Source organism: Cinclus cinclus, chromosome 36 (assembly GCF_963662255.1).
Source record: "Cinclus cinclus chromosome 36, bCinCin1.1, whole genome shotgun sequence".
NCBI classification, from domain to species: domain Eukaryota; kingdom Metazoa; phylum Chordata; class Aves; order Passeriformes; family Cinclidae; genus Cinclus; species Cinclus cinclus.
Genome location: NC_085081.1, coordinates 818,188 through 835,058, shown reverse-complemented (window position 1 = coordinate 835,058; position 16,871 = coordinate 818,188). Strand labels below are relative to the sequence as shown.

General features: G+C 49.1%; 2 protein-coding genes across 3 annotated transcripts in view; both read right to left on the bottom strand.

The window, feature by feature from the left end:
- The window catches only part of LOC134055882 (matrix metalloproteinase-14-like), an 18,395-nt gene extending 15,064 nt beyond the window's left edge, over nucleotides 1-3,331 (bottom strand). Inside the window, exon 1 of the mRNA XM_062512352.1 lies at nucleotides 3,149-3,331. Within this exon, the coding sequence (XP_062368336.1) occupies nucleotides 3,149-3,331 (183 nt within the window). The remainder of the gene's footprint in view (nucleotides 1-3,148) is intronic.
- A 2,652-nt stretch (nucleotides 3,332-5,983) lies between these two features.
- DHRS1 (dehydrogenase/reductase 1) lies at nucleotides 5,984-16,771 on the bottom strand. Of its 2 annotated transcripts, XM_062512367.1 has the most exons (10): nucleotides 16,626-16,771; nucleotides 14,410-14,527; nucleotides 13,574-13,633; nucleotides 12,862-12,963; nucleotides 12,548-12,618; nucleotides 11,544-11,595; nucleotides 9,856-9,990; nucleotides 8,669-8,724; nucleotides 7,473-7,603; nucleotides 5,984-6,630 (listed from the first exon to the last, which is right to left on the bottom strand). In XM_062512367.1, exons 1-9 carry the CDS (start codon nucleotides 16,742-16,744, stop codon nucleotides 7,489-7,491), a joined length of 828 nt encoding a protein of 275 aa, XP_062368351.1. In that variant the 5' UTR covers nucleotides 16,745-16,771; the 3' UTR covers nucleotides 5,984-6,630; nucleotides 7,473-7,488. The 2 variants fall into 2 exon arrangements, with proteins under 2 accessions (XP_062368351.1, XP_062368352.1); XM_062512368.1 differs by lacking the exon at nucleotides 9,856-9,990.
- Between the last annotated feature and the right edge of the window lie 100 nt (nucleotides 16,772-16,871).

The window sequence follows — 16,871 nt, the reverse complement described above, 5'->3', positions numbered from 1 at the left end:
TTTTGTTTGTTTTGTTTGTTTTTTTTTTTGGCAGGCTCGGGGCTGCAGCTCCCCGCCCCCGCCCAGGCCGCTCTCCAGCAGCTGAACGGGGCCCTGACCCCCCTGGGGGGGCTCAACCCCGCGGCCCTGACAGGTAAACCCCAAAATTTGGGGGGCAAAATAGGGGAGGGGAGACCCCAAAATTTGGGGGGGAAAGTGGGGGGGAGACCCCAAAATTTGGGGGGCAAAATAGGGGAGGGGAGACCCCAAAATTTGGGGGGAAAGTGGGGGGGAAGAACCCCAAAATTTGAGGGGGTGATCCCAAAATTTGGGGAAGAAATGGGGGGCGAGACCCCAAAATTTGGGGGAGATCGGGGGGGGAGACCCCAAAATTTGGGGGGGAAAGGGGGGAGAGACCCCAAAATTTGGGGGGCAAAATAGGGGAGGGGAGACCCCAAAATTTGGGGGGGAAAGTGGGGGGGAGAACCCAAAATTTGGGGGGAAACGGGGGGGGAGACCCCAAAATTTGGGGCAGATCGAGGGTTGAGAACCCCAAAATTTGGGGTCTGATCCTAAAATTTGGGGGGGAAATAAAGGGGGGGGAGACCCAAAATTTGGGGGGAAAAGGGGGGGAAGAACCCCAAAATTTGGGGGGGTGATCCCAAAATTTGGGAAAGAAATGGGGGGGAAGACCCCAAAATTTGGGGGCAGATCGGGGGGGGAGACCCCAAAATTTGGGGGGAAATGGGGGAGAGACCCCAAAATTTGGGGGGAAAAGGGGGGAGGGGAGACCCCAAAATTTGGGGGGAAAGGGGGGGGAGACCCCAAAATTTGGGGGGAAAAGGGGAGACCCCAAAATTTGGGGTGAAAGGGGGGAAGAACCCCAAAATTTGGGGGGGTGATTCCAAAATTTGGAAAGAAATGGGGGGGAAGACCCCCAAAATTTGGGGGCAGATCGGGGGGGAGACCCCAAAATTTGGGGGGGTGATCCCAAAATTTGGGGGGAAAAGGGGGGGGAGACCCCAAAATTTGGGAAGAAATGGGGGGGAGACCCCAAAATTTGGGGGGAAAAGGGGGGGAAGAACCCCAAAATTTGGGGGGGTGATTCCAAAATTTGGGAAAGAAATGGGGGGGAAGACCCCGAAAATTTGGGGGCAGATCGGGGGGAGACCCCAAAATTTGGGGGGGGGTGATCCCAAAATTTGGGGGGAAAAGGGGGGGGAGACCCCAAAATTTGGGGAAGAAATTTGGGGGGTAAACCCCAAAATTTGGGGGGGTGATCCCAAAATTTGGGGGGAGGAGAACACCAAAGTTTTTGGGGGGGGGGGGGCAGGGGGGATCCCAAAATTTGGGGGAATTTTTGGGGGCCATTTTAGGGATTTTTGGACGGAATTTTTGGGGGGAATTTGGGGAATCTTGGAGGGTTTTTCGGGGGAATTTTTTGGGAAAATTTTGGGAGATTTTTTTGGGAGAATTTGGGGCGATTTTTGGGGGAGAATTTCGGGGGGAAATTTGGGAAAAACGGGGATTTTTGAGAGGTTTTTGGGGGGATTTTAAGGGATTTTTAGGGGAGTTCCGGGAGGATTTGGGGGAAATTTTTGGGGAATTTTGGGAGGATTTTGGGGAATTTTGGGGTTTTTTTTTTGGGGGGGGGAGATTTTTGGGAACGTTTTGGGGAATTTTGAGGGAAATCTGTGGAGTTTTGGGAAAAATTGGGGAGAATTTTGGGGGAATTTGGGAATATTTTGGGGAATTTTGGACGATTTTTTGGGGAATTTTTTAGGGAATTTTTTGGGGAATTTTGGAGGAATTTTTTTGAGATTTTTTGGGGAATTTTGGGGGAATTTTTGGGGATTTTTTTTGGTGGGAACTTTGGGGAATTTTTTGGTGGGAGTTTTTTTGGGGATTTTTTTGGGGAATTTTTTTGGGAATTGTTGAGGGATTTTGGGGTCATTTTGGGGAAATTTTGTGGGAATTTTTTGGGTGATTTTGTGGGAATATTGGGGAATTTTTTGGGGAATTTTTGGGGGATTTTGGGGGAATTTTTTGGGAATTTTGGGTGATTTTGGGGGAATTTTTTGGGAATTTCTTGGGATATTTTTGTGGGAATTTTGGGTTGATTTTTTTGGGTGATTTTGGGGGAATTTTGGGGGGATTTTTGAGTGAATTTTTGTGGGAATTTTAGGGAATTTTTTAGGGTGAATTTGAAGGAATTTGGGAATTTTTGGGTGATTTTTTGGGAATTTTGGGGTGATTTTATGGGAATTTTTGGATGATTTTGTGGGAATTTCAAGGTAATTTTTTGGGAATTTTTGGGTGATTTTTTGGGAATTTTTGGGTGATTTTGTAGGAATCTTGTGATTTTTGGGGGGATTTCGGGATGATTTTGAGAGAATTTCGAGGTGATTTTTTCGGGAATTTTTGAGGGAATTTTTGTGGAAATTTTTGGGTGATTTTGTGGGAATTTCGGGGTGATTTTTTTGGGAATTTTTTGGGTGGTTTTTTGGGAATTTCGGGGTGATTTTGTGGGAATTTCGAGGTGATTTTTTTGGCAATTTTTGGGTGATTTTTTGGGAATTTTTGGGTGATTTTGTGGGAATTTTTGGGTGATTTTGTGGAATTCCGAGGTGATTTTTTTCGGGAATTTTTTCGGGAATTTTTGTGGGAATTTTTGGGGTGATTTTTTGGGAATTTCGAGGTGATTTTGTGGGAATTTCGAGGTGATTTTGTGGGAATTTCGAGGTGATTTTTGGGAATTTCGAGGTGATTTTTTTGGGAATTTTTTGGGTGATTTTTTGGGAATTTTTGGGTGATTTTGTGGGAATTTTTGGGTGATTTTGTGGGAATTTCGGGGTGATTTTTTGGGGAATTTTTTGGGTGGTTTTTTGGAATTTCGGGGTGATTTTTTGGGAATTTCGAGGTGATTTTTTGGGGGTGATTTTTTGGGAATTTCGAGGTGATTTTTTTGGAATTTTTTTGGGTGGTTTTTTGGGAATTTTTGGGTGATTTTGTGGGAATTTCGAGGTGATTTTTTTTGGGAATTTCGAGGTGATTTTTTGGGAATTTTTTGGGTGATTTTTTGGGAATTTCGGGGTGATTTTTTTTTTGGGGGGTTTTGTTTTTTTTTTTTTCATGTTGTTTTTTATTTTTGTTTCCCCCCTCCCCCAGCCCTGAGCCCGGCGCTGAATTTGGCCTCGCAGTGTTTGACGCTCTCGGGGCTCTTCTCGCCCCAGACCATGTGAGCCCCTCCCAGTACAAACCAGTACGGACCAGTACGGGCCAGTATGCACCGCTGACCTCCCCAGTCACCCCGAACCCCATCCCAGTACAAACCAGTAACCCCAGACCCCATCCCAGTACAAACCAGTAACCCCAAACCCCATCCCAGTACAAACCAGTAACCCCAAACCCCATCCCAGTACAAACCAGTAACCCCAAACCCCATCCCAGTACAAACCAGTAACCCCAAACCCCTCCCAGTTCATCCCAGTAACCCCAAACCCCCTCCCAGTTCATCCCAGTAACCCCAAACCCCTCCCAGTTCATCCCAGTAACCCCAATCCCCCTCCCAGTACAAACCAGTAACCCCAAACCCCTCCCAGTTCATCCCAGTAACCCCAAACCCCCTCCCAGTTCATCCCAGTCCATCCCAGTAACCCCAAACCCCTCCCAGTTCATCCCAGTAACCCCAAACCCCCTCCCAGTATAAACCAGTAACCCCAAACCTCCTCCCAGTCCATCCCAGTAACCCCAAACCCCTCCCAGTACAAACCAGTAACCCCAAACCCTCTCCCAGTACAAACCAGTAACCCCAAACCCCTCCCAGTCCATCCCAGTAACCCCAAACCCCTCCCAGTCCATCCCAGTAACCCCAAACCCCTCCCAGTTCATCCCAGTAACCCCAAACCCCCTCCCAGTATAAACCAGTAACCCCAAACCTCCTCCCAGTCCATCCCAGTAACCCCAAACCCCTCCCAGTACAAACCAGTAACCCCAAACCCCATCCCAGTACAAACCAGTAAGCCCCAAACCCCTCCCAGTTCATCCCAGTCACCCCAAATCCCCTCCCAGTTCATCCCAGTAACCCCAAACCCCTCCCAGTCCATCCCAGTAACCCCAAATCCCCTCCCAGTTCATCCCAGTACAAACCAGTTCTGCTCTAACCCCGCCCCCTTTTCCTTTCCAGGTGAGGTTTGGCTCCGCCCCTTCCCCTCAGGCCACGCCCCTTTCTCTCCCTGGCCCCTCCCCCTCCGTTTTGGCGGGAAAAGTGGGCGTGGCCTCGGCGCTGGCCCCGCCCCCACCTTCCCGGGGTTGGAATTTTTGGGGAAATTCGGGAAATTTTTTGGGAATTTTTTTTTGTTTTTTTTTTGTTTTTTTTTTCTTTTTCTTTTTTTTTTCTTTTTTTTGTTTTTTTTTCGGTTCCGGAATCGGAAAAAAAAAGAAAAATAAAGGAAAAAAAAAAAAAAAAAATTCATGAATTGTGGGTGCCTCATTTGCATAATTAATGAGCTCGTTGATGCAATTAATTAAAATTATTAAAGATGGAAATCGCGGGATTTATGAATTATTGAATGGATTTGTAAATTAATTCTCTAATTATTAATGAGATCAATCCATTTATTAGTGAGTATTGAAATTAAATTATTGAATTAATTAATTAATTTATTAATTTAAAAATTATTATTAATGAAATCAATCCATTTATTAGTGAGTATTGAAATTAAATTATTGAATTAATTAATGAATTAATTTATTTAAAAATGATTATTAATGAAATCAATCCATTTATTAGTGAATATTGAAGGTAAATTATTGAATTTATTAATTAATGAATTAATTAATTGATTTAAAAATTATTATTAATGGAATCAATTTATTAGTGAATATTGAAATTAATTATTGAATTTATTAATTAATGAATTATTTAATTGATTTAAAAATGATTATTAATGAAATCAATCAATTTATTATTGAGTATTAAAGTTAAATTATTGAATTTATTAATTAATGAATTATTTAATTGAAAAATTATTATTAATGGAATCAATTTATTATTGAATATTGAAGTTAAATTATTGAATTTATTAATTAATGAATTAATTGATTTAAAAATGATTAATGAAATCAATTTATTATTGAATATTGAAATTAAATTATTGAATTTATTAATTAATGAATTATTTAATTGATTTAAAAATGATTATTAATGAAATCAATCCATTTATTACTGAGTGTTAAAGTTAAATTATTGAATTTATTTACAGAGTATTTAATTAATAAGTTATTAAATTTAATTACTTTATTTAAGCCATTAAATTATTTGTTTATCAAATTATTAATGAAATTAATTAATTAATCAGCGGGTATTAAGGTTGAATGAATTTATTTTTAAATTAATAAATTATTTAATTGATTTAGGAATTAATTCTCCAATGATTAATGAAATCAATAAATTAATTATTAAATACTGAGGTTAAATTATTGATTTGTAAAATCTTTAATTAACGAGTTATTAAATTTGTAACTCATTAATTATTAAACATTGCCTTGATAATATTTATTTACATTTTTTATTTATAACATTGCTCATAATATTTATTTATAAATTACCTCATTAGTAAATCATAAAATCATAAAATTAATAAATCATAAAATCATAAAATTAATAAATTATTAAATCATAAAATTAATAAATTATTAAATCATAAAATCATAAAATTAATAAATTATTAAATCATAAAATTAATACATTATTCAATTAACTCTCCAATTAATTAATTAAAGCATTCATCAAGGAATTTATTAATAAATTATCTCATTATGAAATTATTAAATGTATTTATTGATTAATTCTCCAATTAATTTATTTTTAATATTGAATTTTAAATATTAATTTTAATTATTTGATTAAATTTTTTTATTTATTTAATTTTAAATATTAATTATCAAATCATCAATTATTAATCTCATTAATAAATTCATCAATAAATTAATTACCTCCCGAATCGTTAACACATTTTAACGAATAAATTTATTTCCGCCTCATTTGCATAAATTTGCATACGGAATGAGACTGGGCGTGTCCGGTGGAGCAGGAAGTTCTTCACTGTGACTCTCATTAGCGTTAATTAGCATAATTAACGAGGTGGGCGTGGCCAGAACACCACCCACTCATTACATGTGACTCTCAGTGCTAATTAGCATAATTAACGAGGTGGGCGTGGCCAGAGCCCCGCCCACTCCACACCCAGGAACCTAATTAGCATAATTAGCGCTAATTACCATAATTAACGAGGTGGGCGTGGCCAGAGCCCCACCCACTCCTTACATGTGACTCTCATTAGTGCTAATTAGCATAATTAACGAGGTGGGCGTGGCCAGACCAGAACCTCCTGCTTTATTTTCAGTCTCTTTCCTTCAGAACCTCATTAGCGTTAATTAGCATAAATTAACGAGGTGGGCGTGGTCACAGCGGCAGGAAATCCTCCATTCCGACTCTGATTAGCGCTAATTTGCATAATTAACGAGGTGGGCGTGGCCAGAGCTGATTCCAAATCTGACTTGAGACTCTGATTAGCGCTAATTACCATAATTAACGAAGTGGGCGTGGCCACAGCAGCAGGAAGTCCTCCATTGCTTCTCTCATTAGCGCTAATTACCATAATTAGCAGAGTGGGCGTGGCCACAGCCCCACCCACTCCCTACATGTAACTCTCATTAGCGCTAATTAACATAATTAACGAGGTGGGCGTGGCCACAGCCCCACTCCCTACATGTAACTCTCATTAGTGCTAATTACCATAATTAACGAGGTGGGCGTGGCCAGAGCCCCGCCCACTCCTTAGCCAGGAACCTAATTACCATAATTAGCGCTAATTACCATAATTAACGAGGTGGGCGTGGCCAGAACTCCGCCCACTCCTTACATGTGACTCTCATTAGCGCTAATTAACATAATTAACGAGGTGGGCGTGGCCACAGCCCCACCCACTCCTTAGCCAGGAACCTAATTACCATAATTAGCGCTAATTACCATAATTAACGAGGTGGGCGTGGCCACAGCCCCACCCACTCCCTACATGTAACTCTCATTAGCGCTGATTACCATAATTAACGAGGTGGGCGTGGCCACAGCCCCACCCACTCCTTACATGTGACTCATTAGCGCTAATTAACATAATTAACGAGGTGGGCGTGGCCACAGCCCCACCCTGTCCCTACATGTAACTCTCATTAGCGCTAATTACCACAATTAGCAGAGTGGGCGTGGCCAGAGCCCCGCCCACTCCTTAGCCAGGAACCTAATTACCATAATTAGCGCTAATTACCATAATTAACGAGGTGGGCGTGGCCAGAACCCCACCCACTCCTTACATGTGACTCTCATTAGCGCTAATTACCATAATTAACGAGGTGGGCGTGGCCACAGCCCCGCCCACTCCTTCCCCCCCGGCCACCCGATTACCGTAATTATGCAAATTAGCGCTAATTACCGTAATTACCGCCAGGTCAGAGGCGCGCCAGGGCCCCCCCGGCCACCAGCAGCGTTTGCCCGGCTACCAAAGAGCCCTGAGGGGCCACCAGGAACAGAACGGCCTGAGCCACCTCCGGGGGGGTGCCCAGCCTGCGGGGGGACGCTGGGTTATACTGGGTTATACTGGGTTATACTGGGGGGGACTGGGGGGGACTGGTTTGGACTGGGGGGGACTGGGAGGGGTGAAACTGGAGGGGAAATGGGGAAAAAACGGGGAAAGAAAGGGTTAAAAATGGGATTGGGGGTTACTGGTTTGTACTGGGTTATACTGGGGTGTACTGGGGTGTACTGGGTTATACTGGGGGGGACTGGGGTGGACTGGGGTGTACTGGGGTATACTGGGGGGGACTGGTTTGGACTGGTTTGGACTGGGAGGGGTGAAACTGGGAGGGGAAATGGGGAAAAATGGGGAAAGAAAGGGTTAAAAATGGGATTGGGGGTTACTGGTTTGTACTGGGTTATACTGGGGGGGACTGGGGGGGACTGGGGTGGACTGGGGGGGACTGGGGGGTACTGGGGTGGACTGGTTTGGACTGGGAGAGGTGAAACTGGAAGGGAAATGGGGAAAAAACGGGGAAAGAAAGGGTTAAAAATGGGATTGGGGGTTACTGGTTTGTACTGGGTTATACTGGGGGGGACTGGGGGGGACTGGGTTATACTGGGGTGTACTGGGGTGTACTGGGTTATACTGGGGGGGACTGGTTTGGACTGGGAGGGGTGAAACTGGAGGGGAAATGGGGAAAAAACGGGGAAAGAAAGGGTTAAAAATGGGATTGGGGGTTACTGGTTTGTACTGGGTTATACTGGGGGGGACTGGGGGGGACTGGTTTGGACTGGGGGGGACTGGGAGGGGTGAAACTGGAAGGGAAAGGGGGGAAAAACGGGGAAAGAAAGGGTTAAAAATGGGATTGGGGGTTACTGGTTTGTACTGGGTTATACTGGGGTGTACTGGGGTGGACTGGGGTGTACTGGGGTATACTGGGGGGGACTGGGGGGTACTGGTTTGGACTGGTTTGGACTGGGAGAGGTGAAACTGGGGGGGAAATGGGGAAAGAAAGGGTTAAAAATGGGATTGGGGGTCACTGGTTTGTACTGGTTTGTACTGGGAGGGGTCGGGTTCATACTGGTTCATACTGGTTCATACTGGGCTCTCACCTCTGCGCTCCCAGTGCTCCCAGTGCCTGTTCCCGCATGGCCTCGTCCTTCCAGAGCTGTGGGAAACCAGTTCAGACCAGTAAAAAACCAGTTCAAACCGGTTCGCACCAGTTCAAACCAGTTCAGGTCAGCAACACCAAACCAGTAACCCCAAACCTCCTCCCAGTATAAACCAGTACAAACCAGTAACCCCAAACCCCATTTTTAACCCTTTTTCTCCCATTTTTTTCCCTCTCCCGCCATTCCCAGTATAAACCAGTACAAACCAGTTCCCTCCCAGATCGTCCCAATCCCCTCCCAGTACAAACCAGTACAAACCAGTAACCCAAACCCCGTTTTCCCTCCATTTTTCCCCGTTTTTTCACCCTTCAGCCTCTCCCAGTATAAACCAGTACAACCCATGTCCCTCCCAGTTCACCCCAAACCCCTCCCAGTACAAACCAGTACAAACCAGTAACCCCAAACCCCGTTTTCCCTCCGTTTTTCCCCCTTTTGTCACCCTTCACCCCCTCCCAGTACAAACCAGTACAAACCAGTACAACCCACTTCCCTCCCAGTACAAACCAGTACAACCCACTTCCCTCCCAGTACAAACCAGTACAAACCAGTACAAACCAGTACAAACCAGTACAAACCAGTAACCCCAAACCCCGTTTTCCCTCCGTTTTTCCCCCTTTTTTCACCCTTCACCCCCTCCCAGTACAAACCAGTACAAACCAGTACAAACCAGTACAAACCAGTAACCCCAAACCCTGTTTTCCCTCCGTTTTTCCCCCTTTTTTCACCCTTCACCCCCTCCCAGTACAAACCAGTACAAACCAGTACAAACCAGTACAACCCACTTCCCTCCCAGTACAAACCAGTACAACCCACTTCCCTCCCAGTACAAACCAGTACAAACCAGTACAAACCAGTACAAACCAGTAACCCCAAACCCCGTTTTCCCTCCGTTTCTCCCAATTCTTTCCCCGTTTTTTCGCCCTTCGCCCCCCTCCCAGTATAAACCAGTGCAACCCAGTTCAGCCCAGTTCCCTCCCAGTACAAACCAGTCCCCCCAAACCTCCATTTTTAACCCCTTCTCCTCCGTTTCCCTTCATTTTTTTCCCCTCCCGTTTTTTCGCCCTTCGCCCCCTCCCAGTATAAACCAGTATAAACCAGTATAAACCAGTATGAACCGGTTCCCTCACGGCCTGGCTGAAGCGGGTCCGGATCAATCCCGGGGCGACTCCGTTGATTCGGATCCCCCTCGGGAGCAGCTCCGGGCTCAGCGCGGCCACGAGACCCAGCAGGGCGGATTTACTGACGCTGTACGGGCCCAGCCCCTGTGACGTCATCGGGACACGCCCACCTCATTAGCATAGCCCGGGACACGCCCACAACCCTGCCCGGCCCAAACCAGTAACGACCAGTAAGGAAAAACCCCAAACCAGTAAGGAAAAACCCCAAACCAGTAAGGAAAAACCCCAAACCAGTAAGGAAAAACCCCAAACCAGTAAGTCCCAGTATGGCAGAACCTCATCCCAGTGAGCCCAAATCCTCTCCCGGTTCAGCCCAGTTCATCCCAGTTCAAACCAGTAAGGAAAAACTCCAAACCAGTATAAACCAGTAAGGAAAAACCCCAAACCAGTAAGGAAAAACCCCAAACCAGTATAAACCAGAAAGGAAAAACCCCAAACCAGTAACCCCAAACTCATTCCCAGTTTGTCCCAGTAACTCCAAACCCACTCCCAGTTCATCCCAGTCCGTCCCAGTTCACCCCAACCCCCAAACCAGTACAAACCAGTAACCCCAGTTCCCCTCCCAGTCCAGCCCCAGCAGGGCGGATTTACTGACGCTGTACGGGCCCAGCCCCTGTGACGTCATCGGGACACGCCCACCTCATTAGCATAGCCCGGGACACGCCCACAACCCTGCCCGGCCCAAACCAGTAACGACCAGTAAGGAAAAACCCCAAACCAGTAAGGAAAAACCCCAAACCAGTAAGGAAAAACCCCAAACCAGTAAGGAAAAACCCCAAACCAGTAAGTCCCAGTATGGCAGAACCTCATCCCAGTGAGCCCAAATCCTCTCCCGGTTCAGCCCAGTTCATCCCAGTTCAAACCAGTAAGGAAAAACTCCAAACCAGTATAAACCAGTAAGGAAAAACCCCAAACCAGTAAGGAAAAACCCCAAACCAGTATAAACCAGAAAGGAAAAACCCCAAACCAGTAACCCCAAACTCATTCCCAGTTTGTCCCAGTAACTCCAAACCCACTCCCAGTTCATCCCAGTCCGTCCCAGTTCACCCCAACCCCCAAACCAGTACAAACCAGTAACCCCAGTTCCCCTCCCAGTCCAGCCCCAGCAGGGCGGATTTACTGACGCTGTACGGGCCCAGCCCCTGTGACGTCATCGGGACACGCCCACCTCATTAGCATAGCCCGGGACACGCCCACAACCTTGCCCAGCCCAAACCAGTAACGACCAGTAAGGAAAAACCCCAAACCAGTATAAACCAGTAAGGAAAAACCCCAAACCAGTAAGGTAAAACCCCAAACCAGTAAGTCCCAGTATGGCAGAACCTCATCCCAGTGAGCCCAAATCCTCTCCCGGTTCAGCCCAGTTCATCCCAGTTCAAACCAGTAAGGAAAAACCCCAAACCAGTAACCCCAAACTCATTCCCAGTTTGTCCCAGTAACTCCAAACCCACTCCCAGTTCATCCCAGTTTGTCCCAGTCCCCTCCCAGTTCCAAACCAGTACAAACCAGTATCAAAATCACCGATTTTTCTCCATTTTGGATCCTTTAAGTGCCCCAAAATCCCCTCCAGTTTGTCCCAGTTTGTCCCGGTCCCCTCCCAGTATAAACCAGTATAAACCAGTCCCTCCCAGTCTCACCGCCATTGGTCGGTACCCAGCGATCGATGACATCAGCACGATGGCCCCGCCCCTAAGGGACAAATGGGCGGGGTTTAGCCCAGGCCACGCCCCCAACACAACCGAGCTGTCAATCAATCGCAGTCACGCCCCCTTGGACAGGTATGGTGGCTCCCAGTACATCCCAGTTCATCCCAGTAACCCCGAATTCCCATCCCAGTGCATCCCAATAACCCCAAATTCCCCTCCCAGTACATCCCAGTACATCCCAGTTCATCCCAGTAACCCCGAATTCCCATCCCAGTCTGTCCCAGTTCATCCCAGTAGCCCTGAATTCCCATCTTGGTTCATCCCAGTTCATCCCAGTTCATCCCAGTCACTCCAAACTCCATCCCAGTGCATCCCAGTAACCCCAAATTCCCATCCCAGTCCATCCCAGTTCATCCCAGTTCATCCCAGTCAATCCAAACTCCATCCCAGTTCATCCCAGTTCACCCCAGTAACTCCAAATTCCCCTCCCAGTTCATCCCAGTTCATCCCATTGACCCCAAACCTCATCCCAGTGCATCCCAGTAACTCCAAACTCCATCCCAGTGCATCCCAGTAACTCCAAATTCCCATCCCAGTTCATCCCAGTTCATCCCAGTAACTCCAAACTCCATCCCAGTCCATCCCAGTAACCCCAAATTCCCATCCCAGTTCATCCCAGTTCATCCCAGTCAATCCAAACTCCATCCCAGTGCATCCCAGTAACCCCGAATTCCCATCCCAGTCCATCCCAGTTCATCCCATTGACCCCAAACCTCATCCCAGTCCATCCCAGTAACCCCAAATTCCCATCCCAGTCCATCCCAGTTTATCCCAGTGACCCCAAACCTCATCCCAGTTCATCCCAGTCACTCCAAACTCCATCCCAGTTCATCCCAGTTCACCCCAGTAACTCCAAATTCCCCTCCCAGCTCATCCCAGTCCATCCCAGTGACCCCAAAACTCCTTCCCAGTATAAACCAGTATAAACCAGTCACCCCCGTTTCTCCATGTGCGGCACCACCAGCCGAACCAACATGGCCGCCGCCGTCACGTTCACCTGGAACACCTGCGGGGGGGGGGTGGGGGGTGGGCCGGAAATGACGTTCAGTGGGCGTGGCTCATAGGTAATATGGCTGAGGGGGCGTGGCCACGCGTGGATGACGTCATGGGGGGTTTGGGGGAGATTTGGGGAATTTTTTAATGGAATTTTTTTATGGAATTTTTTCGGGGTTTTTTGGGGAATTTTTAATGGAATTTTTGGGGATTTTTTTTTTTTTAAGAGGGCGTGGCCAGGTGGGCGTGGTCTCACCTTGTCCCAGGTGCCCTCGTCAGCCTCCAGGGTGGGGCCCAGGTGAGGATTGACGGCGGCGTTGGACACCAGGATGTCGATGGCTCCGAACGTGTCCAGGGCCTCAACAGGTGAGCTCAGGTGAGCCCAAAATCCATCCCAGAAAACCCCAGGTGTCCTCAGGTGTGTCCCAGGTGTGCCCTCAGGTGTGTCCCCGGTGTCCCCAGGTGTGTCCCAGGTGTGTCCCGAGCTCTCCCTGGGTGTGTCCCAGGTGTCCCCCCAGGTGTCCCCAGGTGTGTCCCCAGGTGTGTCTCAGGTGTGTCCCCAGGTGTCCCCCCAGGTGTCCCCAGGTGTATCCCCAGGTGTCCCCAGGTGTCCCCAGGTGTCCCCCCAGGTGTCCCCAGGTGTCCCCAGGTGTATCCCCAGGTGTCCCCAGGTGTCCCCAGGTGTCCCCCCAGGTGTCCCCCCAGGTGTCCCCCCAGGTGTCCCCAGGTGTCCCCCCAGGTGTCCCCCCAGGTGTCCCCAGGTGTCCCCCCAGGTGTCCCCAGGTGTCCCCAGGTGTATCCCCAGGTGTCCCCAGGTGTCCCCCCAGGTGTCCCCCCAGGTGTCCCAGGTGTGTCCCAGGTGTCCCCCCAGGTGTCCCCAGGTGTCCCCCCAGGTGTCCCCAGGTGTCCCAGGTGTCCCCAGGTGTGTCCCCAGGTGTCCCCAGGTGTGTCCCCAGGTGTTCTCTCACCGCCTGCACCATCCTTTCCCGATCCTCGGCACGTCCCACGTGACAGGTGACACCGCTCACCTGGGCAGGTGACACCAGGTGACCTCAAACCCACCCAGGTGACCCCAAACAACCCCAGGTGACCCCAAATCCCCTCCAGGTGACCCCAAACCCCCCCAGGTGACCCCAAACCCCTCCCAGGTGACTCCAAACACCCCAGGTGACCCCAAACCCCCCCCAGGTGACCCCAAACCCCCCCAGGTGACCCCAACCCCCCCCAGGTGACCCCAAACCCCCCGCAGGTGACCCCGAACTCCCCCAGGTGACCCCAAACCCCCCCCAGGTGACCCCAAACCCCCCGCAGGTGACCCCGAACTCCCCCAGGTGACCCCAAACCCCCCCCAGGTGACCCCAAACAACCCCAGGTGACCCCAAACCCCTCCCAGGTGACCCCAAATCTCCCCCAGGTGACCCCAAACCCCCCCCAGGTGACCCCAAACAACCCCAGGTGACCCCAAATCCCCCCCAGGTGACCCCAAACCCCCCCCAGGTGACCCCAAACCACCCCCAGGTGACCCCAAACAACCCCAGGTGACCCCAACCCCCCCAGGTGACCCCAAACCCCTCCCAGGTGACCCCAAATCCCCCCCAGGTGACCCCAAACCCCCCCCAGGTGACCCCAAACCACCCCCAGGTGACCCCAAACAACCCCAGGTGACCCCAACCCCCCCAGGTGACCCCAAACCCCCCCCAGGTGACCCCAAACCATCCCCAGGTGACCCCAAACCATCCCCAGGTGACCCCAACCCCCCCCAGGTGACCCCAAATCCCCCCCAGGTGACCCCAGGTGTGCTCACCTGCAGGCCCCTCCCCCTCAGGTGAGTCACGGCTCTCTCCACGTTCTGCTGCTTGCGGGAGCTGAGGAACACCTGAGCCCCGGCCACGCCCAGAGCCTCGGCCACGGCCAGCCCGATCCTGGGGACACACCTGGGCTTACCTGGGGGCACCTGGCGAGAGCTGGGACACACCTGGGCTCACCTGGGGATACCTAGGCCCACCTGGGGGCAGCTGGGCTCACCTGGGGACACACCTGGGACACACCTGGTCTTACCTGGGGGCAGCTGGGGACACACCTGGTCTCACCTGGGGAACGACACACCTGGGGACTCACCTGGGGATACCTAGGCCCACCTGGGGGCAGCTGAGCTCACCTGGGGACACACCTGGGGATACCTGGGAACAGCTGGGCTCACCTGGGGACACCTGGGCTCAACTGGGGACACACCTGGTCTCACCTGGGGAACGACACACCTGGGGACTCACCTGGGGATACCTAGGCCCACCTGGGGGCAGCTGGGCTCACCTGGGGACACACCTGGGACACACCTGGTCTTACCTGGGGGCAGCTGGGGATACACCTGGGGACACACCTGGGGACACCTGGGGACACCTGGGAACAGCTGGGCTCACCTGGGGACACCTGGGCTCAACTGGGGACACACCTGGTCTCACCTGGGGAACGACACACCTGGGGACTCACCTGGGGATACCTAGGCCCACCTGGGGGCAGCTGAGCTCACCTGGGGACACACCTGGGCTTACCTGGGAACGACACACCTGGGGACTCACCTGGGGGGGGACACACCTGGGGACTCACCTGGTCTCACCTGGGGAACGACACACCTGGGGACTCACCTGGGGGGGACACACCTGGGGACACACCTGGGGACACACCTGGGGACACACCTGGTCTTACCTGGGGGCAGCTGGGGATACACCTGGGGACACCTGGGGACACCTGGGAACAGCTGGGCTCACCTGGGGACACCTGGGCTCAACTGGGGACACACCTGGGGACACACCTGGGGACACACCTGGTCTCACCTGGGGAACGACACACCTGGGGACACACCTGGGCTTACCTGGGGGGGACACACCTGGGGACACACCTGGGGACTCACCTGGGGACACACCTGGGGACACACCTGGGGACTCACCTGGGGACACACCTGGGGACACACCTGGGCCCACCTGGGGGGGACACACCTGGGGACACCTGGGCCACACCTGGGCTTACCTGGGGGCAGGTGGGGACACCTGGGATGGATTTTTTGGGCTTTATTTCGGGGGGAAATTTTTTAATTTCCTTGGGTTTAATTTGGGTTTAATTAAATTTTGGGGTTAATTAACATTAATTAGGAGTTAATTAACATTAATTAAGGGTTAATTAACATTAATTTGGGGTTAATTTTGGAGATAATTTTGGGGTGAATTCTGCCGGTTTTGGGTCACTCCAAACCCCAGGAATTAATTTAAATTAATTTAATTTAATTTGATTTAATTTGATTTTAATTTGATTTAATTTGTGTTAATTTGATTTAATTTGTGTCAATTTTAGCGAATTTTGGGGCGATTTTTGCCGTAAAAAATCCGATTTTTTTTTTCCCCCGATAATTCCCGAGTTGTTTTTTTATTTTTGGGGTGAATTCTGCCGGTTTTGGGTCACTGAAAACCCCAGGAATTAATTTAAATTAATTTGATTTAATTTGATTTAATTTGTGTTAATTTGATTTAATTTGTGTCAATTTTAGCGAATTTTGGGGCGATTTTTGCCGTAAAAATTCCGATTTTTTTTTCCCCCGATAATTCCCGAGTTGTTTTTTATTTTTGGGGTGAATTCTGCCGGTTTTGGGTCACTCCAAACCCCAGGAATTAATTTGAATTAATTTGATTTAATTTGATTTAATTTGTGTTAATTTCGAGTTAATTTGTGTCAATTTTAGCGAATTTTGGGGCGATTTTTGCCGTAAAAATTCCGATTTTTTTTTCCCCCGATAATTCCCGAGTTGTTTTTTATTTTTGGGGTGAATTCTGCCGGTTTTGGGTCACTGAAAACCCCAGGAATTAATTTGAATTAATTTGAATTAATTTGTGTTAATTTGATTTAATTTGTGTCAATTTTAGCGAATTTTGGGGCGATTTTTGCCGTAAAAATTCCGATTTTTTTTCCCCCGATAATTCCCGAGTTGTTTTTTATTTTTGGGGTGAATTCTGCCGGTTTTGGGTCACTCACCCGTCTGTCCCCGCTGTCACCAGCGCCACTTTTCCCTCCAGGGATCTCGGGGATCCCCCCGAGCTCATCGGGGACCCCCCAAAAACCGCCCGGAACCGAGAGGGGGCCCCGCGCCACATGGTGAACTGGGAGGGAACTGGGAGGGAACTGGGAGGGACTGGGAGGGGTCTAAGGGTCACTGGGAGGGACTGGGAGGGACTGGGAGGGAACTGGGAGGGGTCTAAGTGTCACTGGGAGGGACTGGGA

Coding starts and splice junctions, on each gene's coding strand:
- DHRS1 (XM_062512367.1), bottom strand. CDS start 16,744: ATGTGGCGCGGGGCCCCCTCTCGGTTCCGGGCGGTTTTTGGGGGGTCC. Junction 9,991..11,543: donor CTGGGTACCGACCAATGGCG/GTGAGACTGGGA, acceptor ATGACGTCACAG/GGGCTGGGCCCGTACAGCGT. Junction 7,604..8,668: donor GGAGCACTGGGAGCGCAGAG/GTGAGAGCCCAG, acceptor GTCCCCCCGCAG/GCTGGGCACCCCCCCGGAGG.